We start from the raw sequence: 23,177 nt of genomic DNA, 5'->3' as shown, positions 1-23,177 counted from the left end.
ACATTTGGAAATTAAAATAAACTGAATTTAAAAAATAAAGGAAGAGTATTAACTTAATTTCTTACTTGAGAGGAACGTAGTTCCTTATGCTCTAGTACCTCTATCCGGTCTGTTTTTATGCAAGATATGTAATACTCTGTACTTTTCCAGAATGGGAATTGGAAATACTACATGTACTTGACTATCATTACCATTCTGTTTTCTAAATCTGTAAATGAAATATTTCAGTTACACATCCGACAGTTATGCCGGCTAGGCTAAAGCAGACGATCATGATGAGAAATGAATGAAATGGTGGAATGAATAAAATGGGAGAACCCCGAGAAAACTCGCACACACAGTGTTTGTCCACCACATAGCTCACTTGTCGCGATCTGGGATCGAACCAAGGACCCCATACACCGGAGGTCAACGCTCTATCACAGCCACCACGGTCCCTTATTCTCTTTTCTAATAATAATAATAATATATGCATACATACATAAAAATGAAAGTAAGGTGTAATGAAACACTTTCATTTCGTTTGCTACAGTGTCTACTTCGTATGTTTAAAAATATAATTTTTAATGTTTAATGTATAACAAACAAACATCATGGCTAATGCAAAATAAACTTTATTATTTCTCTTGAAAAAGTGTAAAAGTGTATATATAAAAATATAAATAGCTAGTAACAATTCAACCTCTAATTTACAGTACAAAAGTCAGCCTATACGAATATCATTATGGCATAAAAAATTGTACCACACAAAATAATATAGATTCAAGTCTCATACCCATCACTAATATGACCTCTTACCAACTCAAAATAAATACTACGTAAACAGTACTCTGCCTTCTTGAAGAGACTTATTAAATACTGAATTATTATTTCGTAAGCAATGCTCTTCTAAATTCTTGTTTGGTGTTTACTAGGATGAAATACAAATTTCAAAAACACCAATAATTCACAGAATAGCAGTTTTAGCAGTCAGGTTGGACTGACAGCAATTACATTACACAAAAGGATGTTACTAATACTGAAATACTGCTTTACCACATTTAAAATTAGTTTTCAATTGCTTCCGTGCACAGCATTGCCTTCAAATGAATTGCATGAATTCCAGAATAAAGTTAAACTTTATATAGATATTTTCATCCAATATAAAGAACGATTTCATTGAATGTTTTGCAAGTTTACCTAAATATATCCAATTGAAAAACAAACCGTATATATGAAAAAACATGTACATGCAAGACCGTGACCTTTACAAGTTAATCTATAGTGAATACTAAACGACGTTGCTTGCAATTTCGTGCATTTATCGTTTGAAAGAATTCATCAGATTGTAATCTATTGAACTCTATAACCTAAAAGAATAATACCGAAACCGAAGGGAAACCATTAGAAGAACTCGCTTTCACAGCAGAAAGCAGTTTAACCATAGCGCTACCCAAACATTTTGAACAAAATAGTACACATCGAAAACTTATTCAGTTCCTAATGCTTCTTTCACCCATATCATCAAATCTTGGAGTGATTTTTCAACCACGTTTTCATCTCCGTTGTTGGTGATAACTTTGTCCCAATTTGTCACACAGTCAAGATCACACTCTGTTTCGGCATCATCAATTCCTGAAAATAATAAAAATAAAGTAGCTATTAATTTCCAAAGCTTAAAACAGTTTATACAGCCATGTCCAGAAAAACCTGGCTGTATAAACCCAAATTTTCTTCAGCAAATCGATACCCTTATTACTAAATTGAATTGCATCACACACAGGAATGTTCTTATCGTTCCTTCGAATCCTTACTGCCAAGTCTATACTATAATATCCACCACAGCAAGCACACAGCTTTTTAAAAAGGAAGAAGGGTATTCAAGTTGTTTTGAATAAAAGTACAGTCATCTTCAAAAGCAGATAATCCACCTTAAGATTAACTAACTAACCAACTAACTCTATGGCCTATGGAATCCTGAGGTTCAATGCTGTGTTTACAAAAGCTCTCCATTGACTTCTATCCTCAGCCAACTGGATCCAGTTTCTACTTTGTATTCCTATTTCTGCGAGATCCATCTTAATGTTGTCCTCCCATCTGCGCCTAGGTCTCCCTAATGGATGTTTTCCGATTGAATTTTCAGTTAAAACTTTGAAAGCGATCCTACTTTCTTCCATTATGGCTACATAACCTGTCCACCTAAGCCTCCTAGACTTGATGACCCTAACAAATGCTTGGTGAGCAATATAAATTGTGCAATTCCTCGTTGTGAAGTTTCCGCCATTCCCCATTCTCGTCCCTCCTGAGTCCGAATTTTCGTCTCAGGATCCTGTTTTCAAACACATTCAGTCTACGTTCTTCTCTCAGAATAAGCGACCATGTTTCGCAATCATACATACAATAGCCATAATTTTATATTTTAAGCTTCAAATTCCTCGACAGGATTAGCGACGACAGAAGATTTTGAACCGAATAATAACACGAATTTCCTGCTTTTAGTCTACAAATTAAATATTATATCCTAATTGATCAACTCATTCTGAAATGATGGCTAATTCATATAAAAGTGAGAAATCATAGGATGCAGACCTGTCTGTGTAAGTATTTAGTATGTAATAAGTAAGAGTGATTTCTTTTACCCTTTCTTGAAAAAAGACAGAAATAATATTATAGTGACCACGTTTGAATACATCAATTCGCGAATTGCTTCCATTTATTAATACTGCTTCTATGTCAATAAAATGAGCACTTGTTTACATTAGTGGTGGGATACCCTTTTTATTTGGTTAAGTAAAATAATCTAACGTTCTAATTATCAATGGGTAGAATAAGTTTGTTTATGGTGGGACGTACTATCGTAATCCATAAACTTCTGTCACAATAACAACTCTTGTAGCTTCAACAGAGAATTCCAAAGCACTTTTCTCATTATAGAGCTTTCTTCCAAACTAGTTACTGTAATTTGTAAGCTCCAGGTGAGTATTGTTATGGCTTCAGACAGATATCAAGCAAACTTTGAATATTTTTAACTCCGATATATTTATTGTTTCCGGAAAACAAACAAGATACTATTGGTCCCGTAAAATATTGAACAATAATTTAAATAAATAAAATGATAAACATAAAATTGTGAAAATGTTTGCCGATCCATGAAATTATTACACGAAATAGTTGCAAAAGAAAAGATTAACTTCATTAGTGATAAAGTAACACGAATATGTTAGGAATATTATGAATGTGTGATATTTTCTGTTATCTTTCTAGAAAGGGTGCGAATAATAGAAATCGATCAATGTTTAGAAAGGAAAACTAGTAAACTATGTACAATTTTTCTTTTTCCCCTTGAAATGATCGTTGATGATAGTCGTTAACTTTATTTTTCCAATTTCCATGGCACACGACGTATGGCACAATAATTTCTTTGAAAGAGTTTTAGAATAAGGATTATTTAACATTTCACATTGTAAACTCATCTATAGCTGAAAAAAGTCCACAAAGGAAAGCAGAAAATATATACAATCATTATTACATACAATAAACTACCGATTATCCGCGGAATTCGGTGTTGCGGCAACTGAGGATTAGCGATTTCCATGTGGATAATTTGTAAAATAGAAGAAAAAGGACACAAATTTCTACGAAAATGATCTTGAGCAATTTTTGTTTACAGCTGGGCCTTTACACACAACTATGACTTAATACACAGTATTTTTTCGTACTTACAAGTTCGTTGGTTACTTTCTCACAAAAAAGAAGAAAAGAAACAGAAGACCGCGTATACTTAAGAATTTTCTGTAGTTACTATTTTGATAATCAATATGAGTTGATATCCAGTAAATATTGTTAAAGAAATTTTGGTGGATATAATCGTGTGGTAGTACACATAAATAGGAAGCAATTTCAACTTGTGTGCTTCTATAATAAAAGGAAATACAGGTCGATTGATAATGAACTGGGTATTATATAATTACATTCCGATATTTCGTTATACGGAATCTATTGAACACAGTAAACCCACTTTTTATCCGCTCTCCACATATCTTGTTGGTATATCCAACCATCCCGCTACGGTGTTTGTTTGTAAGTATTCATTTTTGTTTCACTGTAAAAGATATTCTTACCACTGAATATGGTTTGATTGTTTTCGTACCACAAGGGACAACAGGCAGTATAAAAATCATAACATGTTAAGGAAACCAAAATTTGAGTTCTTAGACAACATCTTATAGTTTTAATTGTGTCACAGTAAAAAAGATGAGAAGGAAGTCCTTTATCTAGTTTATGCGATAAACCTAGCCCTTCAACGGTGCGAGATCTCTTATGAGACAAGGCTTGTTTGAAGAGGCCGAAGGCGCGAAAGTCCATCGGTGACGCATCAGGGGACTTTACTGCAATATCTGTGAATGGAATGGCACTAATTCCAGTTTCTGTTACCATTTGTTGGAGGAAGAGGCGGGTTGAGCGAGATGTGTGACTTGACGCCTTGTCTTGATGCACCCACACACGATTCTCCCCGTAGAGATGGGGAATGTCATGGCGATAAATGGGTGTCAGGACGTTAGCGTGATAATATTTCGAATTCACCTTCGTATTTTCGGTTACACGGTGTATGGTTAGCGTGCCTCGTACGAGTATCCAGCAGCGGTCATGAAATCTGTGCCAAAACGTCCCTTGTATTCTGTGAACCATCTTTGACAGTCATCCAGAAAAACATATGCCTCGTTCAGTGTTACCACAAACTTCCACTTTTCACCGGCCAGATACCGCTCATATAGCTTTTGAGAGCTGGTGCGATGTTCCTGGATATGTTTTGGCAAGAGCTTGTAAACACGCCCCTTCCGTCGTTTTACCAACCTCAAATCGCGGTGAATGATGGTGTGCACGGTCTCCAGTGTCGGCTGTAGCCGGTTCGCGATATTCCTCTCGTAGGTGGATTCTCCTTGGTTATCAGTCCCAACCTCCCGAATTCGGCTCGTGCGCGGCTAGTGGCAGGCCAGGGGGTTGACCTGTTTCTGCTCCACAGGAATCATCCCACGCCTCGCCTTACATGCCCCTTTCAACAACCATGAAATGCCATCTTTGGATACAATGAATTCACGCTCCTTGCACAGTTTTATAATGGCACTATAACTCTAGTTCATGTTAGAAAAGGCAGTTACGTAGCCCTTCCAATAAGCACTTTTTTCGGCTGCATTTGTCCCGATATGCACTTACCATACATGTCACGCATGGCCCAAGATGCCTACACGACTGGCAGCTTCCTTCTCTTCCCGCTTGTTGGTGCTGCACAAGGTATGTAATTTCGTCACCATAGATCGGAAACAACTTCTGTATATACAAAATTTAAGTACATGAAACTATTATAGTTTTTTCTCTAAAAATGAAGTAGTTACAGCTTAACTAAAGCGTAAAACATACGATAAGTAGAGTCCTATATCATACAAAGGGGTTATTTTTTCATCTTTTTTGACATCTATAACAATGCAAAAGGAACGAACGTGAGGATAAGTAATGAAAGGGACAATCAGATATTACTAAGGAGATCTAGGGTGCGAAATTCTTGAAGGAATCCACCGGGAGAAAGTGGCATTATTGTCAAAAGTATGGACATTATTATAGCCATTCATATGTAATTAACATGTATTTTATATATATTTAATAGGTGAGTTAGTGGTTAGCGTTATTGCTGATCTTACATGGTCTAATAATTATGGATATTCAAATATGTGAGCTCTTTATGTCGAAACATTCCAGTACGAAGAGTATTTTTCTTATACTCTTGTCTTTCTCCTTCCCTTCACCCCATAATATATATACTTCGACTGTTATGATTTTGCAACCTAAAAAGGTGGATATACATATATAGGTTTATTATGTGCACAAGAACAGAAAATATACGTGTGTGTTTCATTCTAACCTCTTTAATAAGGAAACATAAATTCAGAGAATATGAACTTAATTAAAAGGACACAAGGCAAAAGTTCAATCCCAATTTATACACGTCGTAATGAGAAATAACGAATTCAATATTTACCGGTAGTAAATTTCCATCCGCGCTGTTTGCGCACTTCTTCGTCTGCTACTACTCTCACAGTTTTCACCTTCTCGCCGTAATTTTCACGAAACCATTGTAGATCAGTCCTTCTTCGAGCATCACTCACAATCCAGATGGGTTTTTCCTTGGCTTAAAAAAAATGAAATTTTTGTTTCATACATTCATAAGGAAATTGGAGAATCTATACTACTTTTACTAGAATGTACTTTTTTTAAAGCATTATTATTATTACTGGGTTGATTCATCAGTTCGTGTCATTTGGAACCAATAAATACATTTCTTTGAGAGTTGAACCAATTAAACAATGGCTCATTGATGTATTCCCCAACATTGTTCACAATCTGATTCAAACGTTCAGGCAGGTGTTTTCGAAAAAAGCTCGGTGGGTTGGATGCGTAAGTCATCAATGAAATTTTACAGCTGGTCATCGTTTTTGAAGGATGTGCAACGTGCTGCATTGTACAGGGACCGCAAAAGACCGTAATCTATATAAGCCACATTTGGGGAATACGCTGGATAAATAAGAACCTCACATTGAAGCTGCTGAACGGCAACAATTGTCCTGTGTATCACATGAAGGTCTAGCGTTCTTCATGTGGATTACAATGCCATATCATTTATTCGGTCTTTTTGCTTGAAGTGCTCCACGAACACGTTGGAGTTCATAATGGATAATCCCATCCATGTCCAACCACAGAACATTGTCTTCTTGAGGTGCAAATCCTGTTCAGGACGTGGTCTTGCCTTTCTGTTTGGGCTGAGCCATACCTTTCTCTGCTTAAAGTTCACGAAAAAGAAAGAAAAATAAACTGATTACACCCAGCAAAATCAAAAATAATGCTACACATTACCAGTAATATAGCTACAAATTGATATATTCCGCAATACTGCCATCATCATTGACGGCTGGCAAAAAATTCCTGAAAATGAACGGCACGAATTGATGAATCAAGCCAATACTTGTATTTTTTAAATGATACACTTGAACATAAAGCAAAATTAATTAGCCCACCGGTTTATTGTGACTTAATAACTGTTAACGACGATCAAACTTTCAACATGGATGAGGTTCGGACCTGGGATGGTTTTTATCATATCACTTGGACGGTGCAACTTAAGGGAGGGGAACATACTTAAATATGGTCGAAAATGACCGAAATTAGTGCCGAATCCATAGTGTTTGGGGTCGCTGAGATAAACAGTGACACTTCCGATGCCGTTTAAATTCAAATTCTGCCACGCAACTTGGGGGAGATATATAAAAATGATCGAATATGACCTATACTAGTGACGAATCCATAGTTTTCGGAGTCGCTGAGACGAACAGTGTCACTTCCGATGCCGTTTAAATCCAAATTCACCTCTTTATGTCAAAAATGAAACGTATTCTCCCCGTGCGAACGACGGGTACTTTACTAATATATATAACGGGTTGAACTAATAATTTTAAAACTTAAATAAACTCATTCAAATTACAAACGTAAGGTAAAGATAACACCTCCCATTGGAAGAGGTCAACACGGTCCACGTGCGGTGTGAAAGTATGGATTAACACTTAATATAACCATAGAGATGATGTAGCTATCATTATGGTTCGGCCCTATTTACCCCAAATTTCCCTAGATACCCACTTGACAGAAGTTGGTAAAAATTCTACGCCGCATTTGGATGAAAGTAAAACGAGTTAATAAAAGGCATCCTCACCGGCGACTACGCCTCCGTGGATAGCTAAATATTAAATCCCTTCTAATTTCGTCATATCATGGTCATAGAATTCGACCCTAAAGTATTTTTGATATGCATGTATTACATTTCATTCGATACGTTTCTGTATGTGTGTTAAAAAAATATGAACTTTATATTGGATATACGCAAGCATAAGTGTATGTAGTAATTTGTTTCAATTCTGGTTATTCACTTGTTTCACACACTGATAAAGGAGTCATGATTGTAATATTACAACGGCCAATACTTACTATTGTGTCCTATTAAACTTTTTTGATAAAGCTTTATGAATAAGTCTGGTTATCCAGTTGCTACGGATACGGAAGTCTAATCTTCCTACCATCCATCCAAAACCATCTGAGGATTATTTGGACACGTCCACGGATTTGAAAACTTGTCAAAACCAAAACAGATGAATCTTTAATAAAGGACAAATTCTTTACTGAATATAGAGATTATTTTTTACACACACACAAAAAAAAATGAGTTTTATGCCGGTTAGGCTAAAGGAGACGGTGATGATGAGAAATGAATGAAATTGTGGAATGAAGAAAGTGGGAGTAAACGGGAGAACCCCGAGAAAACCCACGAGCACGGTGTTTGTCCACCACAGAGTCCACACGGTGCGAGCTGGGATTGAACCAGGGACCCCAAGCACCGGAGGTGAACGCTCTACCACTGAGCCACCGCGCCCCCATTATTTTTTTTACAAGATTCAGATTTTATAAAAGAGTTAATTATTTTACAATATAAACGCAAATAATTTTAAAAAATGACAAAAACATGGTCGTTTAAAACATAAATGTTTGTTGACTTCTCATTTTCTTAATTTATTCTTATTATAGAAAAGTAATATATTTATTCAGAAACGTAATATGAAGGTAATGCCGATAATTTGTTGAAAATTTAACGAATGCAACCTTGAGTATATTCTTATGTCTCACAATGCCTTACTATTGTAAGGTCTAATAGCAGCAGCAAACTGGTTATATCACTTACCGTTAAACATTTCAATGGCAGCTCTACAGAAGTATCCATAATCCTTTGCTCTAACTTCTTCACCCCATTTGACCATTTCCTGTCTATATTTCTCTTTGTATTCACTTGTATCCAGCAATCTCTCAAGCTCCAAATTACGAGTTTTCGCCCAATGGTCTTTAATAGGAGCAGAAGTACGAACTACAATACTTATTTCTTTCCCTATTCTGAAAACAAAAGACAATGTGTTACAATTTCAAGATAACACGAGCTGACAAAGCTATTTTTCAACCAGAAACAATTGAATCAGTCTTTTTGAAAAGGTCATGAGTCAGAAAATAGTTTTACTTTATTCCAACTTTTTAGTTATTTATTTTAGAACATCAATTGCTCACAAGTTGTTCATTTCGTACAACGACAAGAAAACTCTGCTCTATCGAACAGAGGTTGATCATTTCACGTTTATTAGAATTTTCAAAAATAGAACAGCTTTTTTTTTTTTTTTTATGTTCTCATAACTTTACTTTTCTAACTCATGACCTTTTCGAGTGATCTCATTTTATGCAAAGTGCTATACAATCAAAATAATGAACAAAAACAAAATAGTTATCATAATTTATTTAAACGTAAATGGCACGTGTTTCATACCATTTAAAAAGTGTTTGCTTATTACGTGTTTTTTTTTTTTTTTGACATGATTCATAAAGTGAGCCGATTTTCATGTGAGTGATTTAAGCTGTTTAAAAAGGCGAGAGAAGAATTGGCTGAAACTAACCATGTAAACTCATTAAAGACACAATAATCAAGGTAGGTCCACTTCTCAAATAGTTATCATTAAATTTGTACACAACTTTTTCCATTTTCCACACCAGGCTTTCTGAATATATCATATCACGATTCCCTTTTTATCACATCCTCTTGCCAGCGACTCCCGAAAGTAATTTCCGGTTAGTAATACGCTATATGGTTATTGCTGGGTATCGAATGTATGGGTAAGCCTTATAGAGGAATAGAAATCATGGGCGTAACTACTATGGTGCGAAACCCCGCAATACGGGGCTCCCGACACTTCCAAGGGGCTCTTCACCCAAGCCTTCTAATAGGTCGAATCAACATGCTTTTCAGTTTTGTCTTAGTCGACAATGTTCTTCCGCCCTTCCCTTTTTTCGGCTATCTTAGGGAGGCTTGACGTGTAGGCCAAGCATCGCGAACATAAAAGAGGGAAACTCGGGCTTTTATAGGCTATATACTTTCCTTTGGAGAAAAATATTGAACCAGAGCGGGATGAGTTTATGAAGATAGTCGTCTCAGTGACAGTGAATCAAACTTTAGAATTAACATCTATATTAAACTATTTGACATACTGAATTCACAGTTACATTGTCGTTTTACATCTTTGTGTGATACAGTATTCAAATTTTCTTTGTTGTTTTCTGCCAATATAATTTATCTCACTGATGATGAAATTCTAGGAAGGGCACAGATACTTCAAACAACCTACAGTTGTGATAATGATTCTTCGTTTCCGATGGAAGTAATTTGCCTTTTGAAACAGCTGAAATCTGAAATAAGTATTCAGAATTTTGTGTTCGACCTAACAAAGCTTTTTGTTGTGGAACAAGGCCGTAACTTGTGAGGGCAGGAGGACCAACTGCTCCCCCAGGGAAGCTCCCCGCTGTTCCAGGGGGGCTCATTTCAAAATAAAATTTTCATACTCCATATACGATACCAACATGAAATTATAAATGAAGCATCAAACAGGTTCACTACATTACATAAACAAAACAGCACACAAAAGGTAAATAAAACAAAAATGAATTGTGGGCCCTAAACTATTAGAGGGCCTAGAAATAACATTTATTCGTATGGTTATGAGATTTATCAATATTGTCCCCTTAATTAATTTGTCATGTATAGAACGAGAAAAGAGGTGTAACTAACGGCCCCGCAGACATTGCCGTGCGAAAGGGCCCACAGGTTCTGGGGGCTCATAAAGAGTAAGAGAAAGATGGAAAGAAGGGGCCCAAGAATTAGAAAAACAACTTCTTCTAAGGAGCCCAAATAAGCGTATTAATGCTTTCCGTCCCCGCCCCCCGAAAGAAATCTAAGTTACGGCGCTGTTGTGGAATATAAGTCATTGGCGTCTAGCTTTTTTAGAACTTATTACCGCGTATTTGTTGTTTTTGACGCTATTTCTCTCTCTGTCAGTTCTGCGGAGAGGCCGTTCTCAAAACTGAAATTATTATTATTAATAATAATAAAAGCTATATGTAACATACCTTGTTTGTTACAGACAAGTTAATAGGCTCAATGTGAATATCAGATTATATTACTCATATTATTATCGTAATTTTATAATAGGGCAATTTAAAGTATCCTTATGTTTATTATTCTTTCGCAAACATTGCGTTGAAATGCAGATTTTGTTGTGTTTAGACGTTGGTTCTCTTAGTAAACTGCTCTTGAGTTTGTTATCAATTTTCTTCTTCTTCTTCTATTGAGTCGCCCATAGTAGGAGAATATACAGGCTAGGAGCATTACGGAATGAGGCCGGTTTAGAACGTTGATTTATAGTTCAAATTAAAGTTGTAGTATTCTTTCTTAATATAAATATTTTGTTCATGAATGTCTATATTCTATGCGAATTATCTTTATTTTGTTTAATAAAGCTGTAATAAAAGTTTTATCAAAATTTCCAACAGCGGGAATGAGAGAGAAGCGAAGCGGTGAAACGACTGTCTTTATATATACTGTGTACTTCACCAAAAGCCGAACAAGAGTGGCGTCGTAATTTTCTTTCTTCTGTTAGAAGAAATTGTATTTTGTGATGGACGGAGAGCGAGTTCGTCGTTTTACTCTGCATAATAATAATCTCCAAGGAGTGAAATTATAGTGAGAACGTTATTCTCCCTAGGGTTTGGATGGAAGGGAGATAATTCTAACAGATAAAGGTGGAAGTTGATCGCGCACATGGTGATTCTTGTGTAAGGTGAACAATGGCGTAAAAACTAATTACTTCTTCTAGTAGCAGCACTTCAGGTAACGTGACTAACTTTAAGTCTATCTACAATGACTATTCTGCATGTGAGCCTTGAAGTAAAGTGAACTTAATCTTGTTTTCTGGGAAACTTCAGTAGTAAACTCGAACTGCCAAAGGTCAACGGATATATCTATATTTAGTTCAGTTGAATTATTTTGGAACACGAACCTACTGAATAAACTATTCTTTCTTCGTATTAGCTATAGTGGTTTATCAGAGTTAGAATAAAATCTACAGTTGTTTATTAGAGTTAAGATAACGAAAGCACTGGTGTTCTTCAGAAGTATAAATTAATATTTGTGAGTACGAAAATGTATAGTTCACGAGTGTATCTTATACACGGCACAATGTCCGAGTAAAGAGTTCCTATGGGGGAAACCTTCTCCCAAAGGGGCCCAGCCTGTGCGCGGCCTCTAATAGTCTTAGCCAGCCCTCTCATTATGTAAGTCGTAAGTAGCGTAAATCTCTCTCTCTCTGTTGTGAAGTTCATTAAGTATTGAGTTAACCGTATTAGAAATGTATCTGAATATTTCCTATTAAAGCTTCAGTCCACGTGAAATTTCATATAATATATATATATTGATGGTATTTATCAGTGCTTCTTGCTATATGTGTTTAAAGTTCAAGTGATTTCCTGGGTAAGGTTGCCATTTGACGAAGATTGTCTGAATAGCATCTATAGTTCTCCAAAGTTTGTCCACCTTCGGTTATCATATGTTACAGTAATGAGTTGAACGTTGTCCCTCGGCTTAGATTGCTAGTGTTTCTAACAACGTTATGTCGAATTGCTGTTTGCTCAGTAACTGTCTGTCTATAAAAAAAAAAAAAAAAAAAAAAAAAAAAAAAAAAAAAAAAAAAAAGCATATCTCGTCCATTCGTCCAATATTTGTCTAGTTAATATATATATATATACAAAGTCTCATCCAATTGTCCTTTATGAAGTGTTATATACTATCGTGTCCATTGTCTACCTAATCTAGATTGTCTAGTATTGTCTATTATTACTGTCCACCTGACTTGTCCGCCCGAAAGGGAATATTATTATTACTAAACGTCCGAGTCATTAGTTGCTGTGTCTGCCCAGTGGATGTTCGGCTGTACACATTACTATTTGAGTGGCTACGGCTTATTAAGTTATGCGAAATGTGTGAACAGGAGTTCGATTATGCTGAAGTGGTGATTAAGACGTCAGGTGTACTATATTTGACTTCGTATAAATTTTATGACATTATAATTGATAGTAAAATGCGCCCATGGTTGGAGCTGCCGAACGGGGATGTCAGTAAATATTACCTCCGTTCCTTTATTGATGGTATTTAGCACTTGAACTGAACCGGAAGCGGTAACACTTCTTTCAGCTGACGCTCGCTCAAGCGAGAATCACTTTGTTCTGTTATTATGTCGTACCTATGATGAGTGATATGAAGTCCTTAAATGTTATGTAACTTTGTGTGACGGCAATACAGTTGTTTCTCTTATGTGGTGTGACGAAGTGTCAGATAACGGTTTCTAACACCTACAGTACAATTTTTTTTCAACTATTGGTTTGTTGACTATTCTGTTATGGATGATGAACAATGAAAATCTGATAATGGTTGATATTGTAAACAAATTGGATATGAGATTGACAGACAGAATTCTAGATGTGTTCTATTGAAGTTTTTTTTTTTTTTCTCACAATATTATGATACTATAATGAATATACTGGCACCTTACGTTAATTGTAGAAGTGTGGTTAACTACCACACCAGTCTGAGTTGAAGCATTGTTAATAAATAATATCTGAAAATAATTTTTTTTTCTTTTCAAAGTACTTAATATAACTAAGGTAAAATATTCATATATACGTACATGTTCAAGCTGAGCTTTATTAAAGGAGTTGAGTGGAGCTATTACTCTCCCTTCTAATCTGCATCCACCGGAGGTAAGTTTCTGGTTCTTCATTCTGTTTGTTTCCGTTTTCGTTTATTATTATTTTTCCGTTGCGCGATAGATTCCCTTCTCGATTCCTTTCGAGGTTGCTAGGACTTCGAATTAGGGATCAAGAAGTGAGTTCGAGGGAGGTGGTCGTTACGTATTGGAAAGAATCAAAACTTCCCTTGAACTAGGCTTTTAGATTGTAACAGTCGTTATACATATATGAGAAGCACAATGGGCCAAAATAGATTAAGTAATTTGGCACTGCTCTCAATAAATGCGGACAAAGTTGAAAAAATGGATGTACGGGAGTTAGTAAAGGGTTTTTGTTACAGGAAAGCACGAAGGAAACCATTCAATTAATTCCTGCTACTTTTCATGAAGACTGACGTCACTGACTGCAGAGAGGTAAGTCCATCTTCCATTCTGAAGCTTATTGAATAAATTATATGTATAACATAGTGGTTTCCACTTACGAATATTTATGCCTGGTAGTTGCATGCATTTAACTCATTATTCACAGATACAGGAAATATGGTTATCTATTATGTTATCTATCATTCCACAAAAAAATGTTGAGGCGGGGGGCTCAAGTTATTCTCTTGCGGGGAAGGCATAAAAAGTAGTTACGCCATTGATAGGAATAACACATTGATAAAAAGTATAGAAATAAAAATATGTTTATCAAAGTAAGAAATTCAAAATAATCTTTATTGTTTTCCGCTACTAGATCCTAAACTACCTCGTGTCCCTTCGCGACGTCTTAGAGATCCAAACCCCCAGGTCGTCTTACATTATTGACCAGTTCTTTCGAGACTAAATGCGATCACGTAGCTTATAACCATCCTCAGATTGAAATAAAGATATTGGTGAAGAATTCATTGAGGTCAGTTTATTTGAATTAAATAAACCAACATACACTCATATAGATATACATCCGTGGAGTTTTCGGATGTACGTAGTGACATTAGGGATACGTATGGAATCGTATTTTAGATAGGTTTCTTTTCTATCAATAGGAGAAATCCGTCATTTCTCGTAATTATGGTGTGCTTTATCGTGCTAGTAAAAGCTACAGATAGTGGAGAAAAAAAAAATATTAGATTTCACATGAAGTTCAGTAACATGTAGAAACCATAACTGTTTCCAGGATCATTATCTTGCGGTAAAATATGTTATAACAAAGCTCTCAAGTTTTCAGTGCACTAACATATGCTACAGTTAACATTGTTGAATGCTTTCAAAGCTTGAGAAAAGTTATAAATACATTTTTGTTAACTCAAATAGGTTGTTCAACAATCAGTTGTAGGCTTACTATTGCATTTCGAGTTCCTCTTCCTCTTTGTAACCCAACTGATCTTCCGACAAATTCTGTTCTATTTGTCCTAATTGATGTATCACCCTCCACAGGATTTTATAAAAACTTCTATTATTCTAAAGTTTTCGCACTTTCCCGTGCTCTGTGATTGGAACAATTTTGGAACTAAAATTACGACGATCCTCTAAATATCCGTTGGGTGGCCCCGCGTAACGTAGTCGCTAACGCTCTCGCCTTCGGTGCGAGTGGTCCAGGGATCGATTCCCGGTGGGGGTACTCGGTCGAAAAAGTGTAAAAAGAGCTTTTCCAGGTCACCCAACTTGAATGAGGTTTCCCTCATTCGCACCAGGTAAATGCGGGAATGGTACCTAACTTATAGGTCCCAGGCCGCTTCCTTCCTTCCTTTTCCCGGATGGTGTGCTCGCTGAGAGACGTCATCCTTTATACGTGACGGACTAAATGGTCATAGTTGCCAAAGATCCAGAAATCTAAATCCTAAAAATCCGTTGGCACTTTTCCTGTGATATACATTTCATAAAGTAATTTATACAGTTCGCAATTTAAATTATGACGCTTTAACTTCACAGAATTGACCAATAGTGCAAAAGATAGTACGACGTGTGAAAAAAAAAAAAAAAAAAAAAACCTTTTGCTTTCAATTGAACGAGATAAACACACGAAATATTATATATGAAAGGTTTCAGACTCACAAAATTCGAACACACTATTCATTAGCACGAATTTCTAATGATGTTATCTTTTTCGTTCCCTTAAAGCTAGATACGAACTCAAGAATTATAGCTGTGCTTGGAAGTTTCTGGTCTCCAGATCGCCATTGACAATCAAATATTTGAGTTTGGCGGTAGCCATTTGGGCTTCATTTTGTTTGCCTTCGAAAAAATGTCGACCAAACTCTCTGATCTGGATTCAGAATTGAAATTTCATGCCACGATTATACTATATGTAGAAAGTTCATTATACATCAAACGAATATCACATTTACTTATACAGGGTGTTATATGAATGTGTCACAATATTTAGGGAGCAGATTTCTCACATCAAAATAAAACAAAAAGTTCATATGAACCTGTGCTCAGAAGTAGATAGTTTCGGAGTTATAGGATGCCGAAAATATGAAATAAGTGAACTTAAAAAGTTCATAGCTCCACTACTAAGGAACCTATCGTAGTCGGGTCAAGACATCACTGAGAAACTGGTATGTGAACTATCCAAATATCCATCTTTCAGAACCTCTGGTACTTGCACAATCATTTTTAGAGGCCTGTTTGGGAGTACTTGATCACTCTCCACTTATCTCTCTGCGAGTACTGGTGCATTCTTAAACATGCATATTTGGATAATTCACGTACCAGTTCCTCAGTGATGTCTTGACCCGACGATTACTGCTATTATTATTACTAATTTATGTTGCAATTTCGGCAATATATCATTGCCTTGTCAGATATATTATAAGTACAATCTAAGGTTGCAGCTTATATATTTCAAAACATGCGAGTTTACTTCGGACAACCAAGATTCATCTCATTTTTAAAGTTCTAAATTTTAATTAGGCACAGACTTCAACTTTTTAATTACTTGCAATTAAACATTTAGAACTCCTCTTAGAAGTGACCCTCTCTCATTTTCTAAAATACCGGGTGCGTAAAAAAAAAAAAAAAAAAAAAAAAAAAAAAAAAGTATACAAGTTTTGAATTGTGACAGAAAACATATTTTGGTTAAATTTCTGGAAAAATTAATGTTATATTTCCTCAACAGGTGGCAGCAGCATCGTCGGTCTAGCTGCACAACCCAATTAGTTGCATGAGACTAACATCAATATGGAGGATAAACATTCAAGTTTTGAAGAGCGGAAGCAGCTTAGTATGTGGGATGAAGTTTGAGAATGTTGCTGCAATTTAGAAGCAGTGGAGACGTGAGTATTGGACCTAAGAATGCTTGCTGATTCCATTTTCCCTACCATTCTTGCAATGTACAATGACAGGTTTTATTACCAACAAAATGGCACCCCGCCGCACTATCATAGGGATGTGCGAGCATACCTGGATCAAAATGTACCACACCATTAGATAGAACGCACGGGAGCTATCCTGCACGCTCTCCAGACTTAACGTGCTCGAATTTTCTAACTGGGCATTAAAAAGATTAGGTATATCGTCGTAAACCACATAACCTGGACGCACCTTGGGATGAGATTCAAATGGCGTGCGCAGAAATTCCACTGAACACTTTGTTGCGAAGTAAGAAAGAAGTTGTGACTCATACGGTACTCGATGCTGAGGACCATTATCTTGAACATCCACTTTAACCATCATTTGAAACATTCTGTTTGACCAGACAGTGTACTCATTTTTCAAACTGAACTACAGAAATTTAATTTAACCTTCTTGGTTAGAATAACTCAAACTTACTCTACTCCCATTCCTATCAATACATACGCAGTGAAGGCATATGAAAGAGTGCTTGGAATGATTTATGCTCTATCCATTTCGTTTTGGAGAATCTCTGCTGCCCGGAACCTTATGAGGATATATATATATATATATATATATATATATATATATATATATATATATATATATATATATATGACAGTTCAAGGTATGGATACGTTGTTTTATGCACCCGCTATCACTTAGATTGTACTTCCATAACGTATATGATGAAGGCAAAGATACTCTGGCGAAACTGTGACACTGATTAGGAATAAGTGTTTGCTTTGATCAAATTTTATTTTTAAGTTACACATTTACTTAATAATGATTTTAGAAATTCTAGTCTAAAATATGGAGAAAATAAGCATTGTGAACCCAAGAGGAGGGAAGCAAACTTTATCTTAGCCGCTGAAAAAAAGGACACATTTTTTTTTTTTATGGAGTGGGGGGAGATTTCAATATACACAATACGAATATTTCAGTCACTTGTATGAATATTTAAAATATCACACTGAAGGGATAAGTCACAATTTTAATACAGTGGGAGGAGAGGGAGATATGGAATATATTTTGAATCGCTGGATATAAAATCACGGATTTTTTTTTTTTTTGGTCTACATAAGCCAAACATTGCATTCACTTGCTTGAGTTAACAAAATTACATCTCGAAGGGGTGGAAGATTAATTTAATACGATGATCCTACAGAGAGAAAGCTCATCTTGTTATTATTTGTTTATTTGGACCTTTAAAGATAAAGGGAGAACATATTGTATCTGAGAGGCTTTGGTACATAAAATATAAATGTCGGCTTCGCTTGGTTGACTTTCTAAATTTTACTCTGAAGGGATGTGATACGAAACTAAATAACTGTCTTAGGTACCAGCTTACCCCTTAGCTTGAAAACAAATGGTCAATAAAAGCAGACGACTATGAAAGAACTAGTAAAAAAAACAAAAATTATGTAGAAAGAAATTAGAGAACTCCGAAGAAAACCACACAGAGATGACGAACATCAGATGAATGAACCTATTTTAAACTGGCGTGGAATTTACAAAGGCTCAGCACTGTCGCGAAAAAGGTATGTCTTTATGCAAACGTTAAATTTTTTATATGTCCAATTTCATAATGAGGAACTGCATAATTTATACTGTTTAACATATATTGTAAAGGTCATAAAGTCTAGGAGGCTCAAGTAGGCAGGTCATGTAGCTAGAATGGAAGAAAGTAGGAACGCTTTCAAAGGTTTTAGTCAAAATCCAATCGGAAAACGTCCATTAGAAAGACCTAGGCGCAAACGGGAGGACAATATTAACATGGATCTCGCTGAAGTAGAAATACAAAGTAGAAACTGGAGCCAGTTGGCAAAGGACAGAAGTCAATGGAGAACTTTTGTGAAAGCTGCATTGAACCCCCGGCCATAGAGTTAGTTAGTTGAATTATTTTATTTTATTTTAATCATTTACTTTTAAGTCAATCCAGTAATTTTTTATATGTAATACCGACCAAAAGTTTAACACCCTCTCAGATTTTGAGTATTTACCATGAACCTATCATATTGAAACATTTTTTAACTTTGACATTACGTGTCAAAGGTATTCTTGTTTAAGGCATAAATTTTACGACCTTGTAACCAGGCATGAAAGATACTACAAATGATGATATGTCGAACTATAACTTAAAACGGATACACAGCATGGACCATTTATCTCAACAGGCTCTTGTAACTTTTAAACTAATAGAAAGAAAATGCTGAAATTTCGTAGCATGCAAACATCGACAGGGGTACATTGTTTGACATACACTTCAATACTACCAGATTAACAGTGTTGCCAACTCAGCATAAAGTTGTATTTTTCAAATAGCACTACGTCGAGTTATTGCGTATTTCAAATCTACATTTGAAACAAACACTTAAAATTCCACACTCACTCTGCAGTGTTGCAAGCTTATTAGGATAATAAGATAATTGCATGAAACAAGAAATTTTTCCCTTTCTGTGCTAATAGCAACTCAGCTTAAGATTATACAGCTCTATGTGATGTTAGTTTACACGCTACATTATACGATTTTTTTTAAAATCAGTATCCTACGTTGTGTGCTTTACGGTAAGACGCTAATATGGAGTTCGGTAAGAGTTTACTTTGTGCCGAACAGTGACTGGAACCGGTACCCCATAGTATAAGAAGAAGCAGTAGTAGTAGCAGGAGGAAGAGCAGTAGGAACGGGTTAGAAGCCTCGCAGGAAATCGTTGGATTTTGTTCACGACATAAAATGAGCAAATTAAAGATTGTTCGGCACAAAGTAAACTCTTGCATGGAGTTCAAGCTATTTACGTTCTCTCTGAAATATTTCAATTTTACACGTAAAATTTGCAGTTTATGACCCGATATTGGTGCCAATTTACTGTTCGGATCCACATATTTGTAACACTTACAAAATATATTTGTAATAATGTTTTAATACACCAGTGTGTAAATAATCGAAATGAAGACGCTAAATTCTTAATTATGAGATGTGTATCTACGTAGAATTATATATTAATGAGAGTCTAACCTGTTAACCACAGATTCATTTATAAGCCATTAAGCAACGCATAAAAAGTATCTGACGTCAGTGTGCTAACTCATGACACAGAACCATGAAATAATCAGAGATGTAAAGGACATACAAATTTATAAATTATACGTAAATAGTTTGTTTTTTGGAAACAGAAGTGTACAAGTAATGAGAACATTGGCATATTACCTATAACGTTCTTAGTAACGTACAAACAAATAATCCAAAAACTAGTAAGTGTTTTTTCATACCATATACAGTGCTTTGTCCCATCCTTGTTAATTGTATACCCACCGATGCTGAAGCGCCTGCTTTCAACGGATGCACCCTCATGCAGGTTCTTCTGTAGTGCTCCTCACCTGACACGGTTAGATAGCAAAAAAATGAAATGAAATCTTTGAGTTTTACGTCCCACGGTTATGCCGGTTAGGCTAAAAGAGACGGTGATAATGAGTAATGAATGAAATGGTGGAATGAAGAAAGTGGGAGGAAACGGGAGAACCCCGAAGAAACCCACGCACACGGTGTTTGTCCACCACAAAGTTCACTTGGCAGAGGCTAGGATCGAACCCGGGACCCCAAGCACCAGAGGTGAACGCTCTACCACTAGGCCACCGCGGCCCCAAGGTTAGACAGCATTCGTGCTTTTTAGTGGGCATCTAGCATAGGCTAGTTGTTTTACACAAACTTTCCTAAAGTTAATTTCCACCGAAGAATGGAAGTGCACATTCCCAAAATGGTCCTGGTGTAGGTCTGACATACCATATTTTGGAAGATTTACAGGTAAAATTCAATATTTTGCATGAAAGAAATGTTTATAAGGAACAAATTTCTGCAGGAGACAGATTTGTATAAGTAGAAAGTATTAACACAGTTCTGTTTTAAGTTTACAAATGTAGGGATACTAGTATAAAATGGGAAGGTTCTAGAACGCACATTCCCCATATAGGTTACAAGCTATACCCTGTATGTACTACAGCTCAATAGTTAATTCACACAGCATTGCCGAGCGAGCGATAGCGAGTGAAGGCGGGTTAGAAGCCCCGCAGGGCACGGTTTTCTATCCTTATTACAACTCAATGGGGGGGGGGTGTTCTAGAACCTGTAAAATCATTACAAGTGCTTCAGAAGGGATCAAATAAGTTAGTGTATATGAAAGATGACTCGAATAGATGCTATTTTCGGGTTAACAGGGTGTCTATTAAAATCCCAGAATGAAATTTCGTGACTTTTTTTCCCAAATCATAAAAGTTCATAACACTCTCAAGAGCGAATTTGGTTACGAATTGTTATCTATGTGATAGAAGCGTGGTTTGCTTGCGATTTAATGGCGTCTAAAGTCGACCATAGACATTTCTGGCGGTGAATTTTGACGTTTTATAGAACAAAATTTTCTAATCTATACTTACATTTGTACAGATAAAAAAATCGTGACCCAAAAGCTAAATTTCGTGACTTTCATGACCGTTTTCTGATTTCGTGACCGATAGACACCCTGGTTAATTCTTATCGCGAGGGGCCCATACAAACCATGAAAGTAAATAAGGGCTCCAGAACGGAGTATCTTGTTTTGTCTAAATTGTCATAAAGGTAGAAAACGAGCCCTGCGGGGCAACTAACCCACTTCACTCGCTCACTTGTATCTTGCGAAGTAATTAACTCAGGTCCCCCGTAATTAGAATTCATCCATATTTTCCACCGCTAAAGACATTTCTGATATGTCGCCCAGTGGAAACCTTTTAGGGGACAATAAGAAGGAAAATAGTGAAAGGATGGTCCACACGAAATTTGCAATTTCTCCACTTTTCTCTATTGATTTTCGTTTGATTACATAATCTAACGTTAATTAGGTTAGGTTAGGTTAAGAGGTTCTAGTGTCTTGCACACGAAATTTGCAATTTGTTCACTTCTTTCTATTGATTTTCGTTTGATTACATAATATAAAGTTATATTAGGCTATAAAAATAGGTTAGGTTAGGTTAAGGAGGTGCAGTGTCTTTGACACGAAATTTGTGATTTCTCTACTTCTTTCTATTGATTTTGGCACATACTCCTTCCATTACATTCCCAGTATATTCTCGCTCCTGTAAATCATGCAGTTTTTTTACTAGTTTTGGACCCCCTTAACGGAACATGGACCGAAAGGATTATAATTTTGCAACAATTCATCAAAAGTTGGGGCCTAAACCAATATGCCGAAAATAATTATGGTCCATGTTCCGTTAAGGGGGTCCAAAACTACACTGGACCCCCTTAAGCTAACCTAACTTAACCTGACCTAAGCTAAGCTAAGTTAACCTAACCTGGCCTGACCTAACCTAACTTAATATAACGTTATATTATGTAATCAAACGGAAATCAATAGAAAGAAGTGGTGTCAAAGACACTGGACCCCCTTAACGGAACATTGACCATAATTATTTACGGAACAAACAGTCGATTCCGATTCAATGAAACATGTAGGCAAAATTTTTTAACACTAGCCGAAATCTCCCTTGGGCCGTAATAAAGAAATTAACCTGGTTACTAACCCGCCTTCACTCATAAAAGCACATTCCACAAATTTAAGGATGGATCCCTACAATAAATCTGCACCAGTATTTTCAACCTGCATCATTGTATGTCTACTTATATAGTATCAGTTGTAAGTACTGTCTACTTTTTACACTTCAAGTACAAGGGTTAATTATCTGTAAAACTCTCCAATTTCAAGTAAACCTGAAGTAAGCGAACACTAATTACCGATTATGAAATATATCAGTTATATAATCCTTTCCAGATTTACGTTTCCCACTGAATATCAAAATGCATGCTGGTTTTTGATCCATCTTCTTTAACTTGCAAACTGCAGTTTCATTGCACAGCACTTCTAAAAGGAAACATTGTGATGAGTGTTAACATTGGTTAACTAAAGTTAATCTCAACTTAAACAACAAATGGAATCTCAACTTTCGCCAATTTTTGTCATAACATTTTCCCAACGATTAATAATTCTTAGCATCGTTTCGAAGATTTGAATAGAAATGAACAGGTATAAATATATGCGTTTTTATCTTGCATGCAAGCTCCATAATTTGTCAAGCATCTAAAATAGCAGCTTGATGAATATAAAAACTACGGTTAAAAAATACTGTCTGGTTCTTATAGCTGTAAAA

At 36.0% G+C, this 23,177-nt stretch overlaps 1 protein-coding gene and 1 long non-coding RNA gene across 3 annotated transcripts; one reads left to right on the top strand and one right to left on the bottom strand.

The window, feature by feature from the left end:
• Positions 1 to 596: 596 nt before the first annotated feature.
• Positions 597 to 23,174, bottom strand: Pmvk (Phosphomevalonate kinase). Of its 2 annotated transcripts, none has more exons than XM_081733703.1 (4): positions 22,765 to 23,174; positions 8,759 to 8,964; positions 6,014 to 6,163; positions 597 to 1,614 (listed from the first exon to the last, which is right to left on the bottom strand). In XM_081733703.1, the coding sequence occupies exons 1-4, from the start codon at positions 22,848 to 22,850 to the stop codon at positions 1,469 to 1,471; spliced, it is 588 nt and encodes a 195-aa protein (XP_081589829.1). In that variant the 5' UTR covers positions 22,851 to 23,174; the 3' UTR covers positions 597 to 1,468. The 2 variants fall into 2 exon arrangements, with proteins under 2 accessions (XP_081589829.1, XP_081589830.1); XM_081733704.1 differs by lacking the exon at positions 22,765 to 23,174 and adding an exon at positions 22,554 to 22,693.
• On the top strand, positions 11,456 to 17,048 carry LOC145666463 (uncharacterized). Its single transcript, XR_014127752.1, has 3 exons — positions 11,456 to 11,776; positions 14,030 to 14,102; positions 16,789 to 17,048. It is a non-coding gene; the product is annotated as an uncharacterized LOC145666463 (long non-coding RNA).
• Positions 23,175 to 23,177: the final 3 nt, after the last annotated feature.

The sequence above is a fragment of the Thermobia domestica genome, chromosome 12, assembly GCF_964235325.1.
Source record: "Thermobia domestica chromosome 12, izTheDome1.hap1.1, whole genome shotgun sequence".
Classification (NCBI taxonomy): Eukaryota; Metazoa; Arthropoda; class Insecta; order Zygentoma; family Lepismatidae; genus Thermobia; species Thermobia domestica.
The sequence above is the reverse complement of the archived record's forward strand: the minus strand, read 5'-3'. Positions and strand labels throughout refer to the sequence as shown.

Bases quoted from the DNA above. Each gene is read 5' to 3' on its own strand.
- Pmvk (XM_081733703.1), bottom strand. From the start codon at position 22,850: ATGGATCAAAAACCAGCATGCATTTTGATATTCAGTGGGAAACGTAAA. The intron at 8,965-22,764 runs GTAATTAGTGTT...TTTTGTTTTCAG, and splicing joins ACTGATATATTTCATAATCG to AATAGGGAAAGAAATAAGTA. The intron at 6,164-8,758 runs GTAAGTGATATA...ATTTTTTTTAAG, and splicing joins TGCCATTGAAATGTTTAACG to CCAAGGAAAAACCCATCTGG.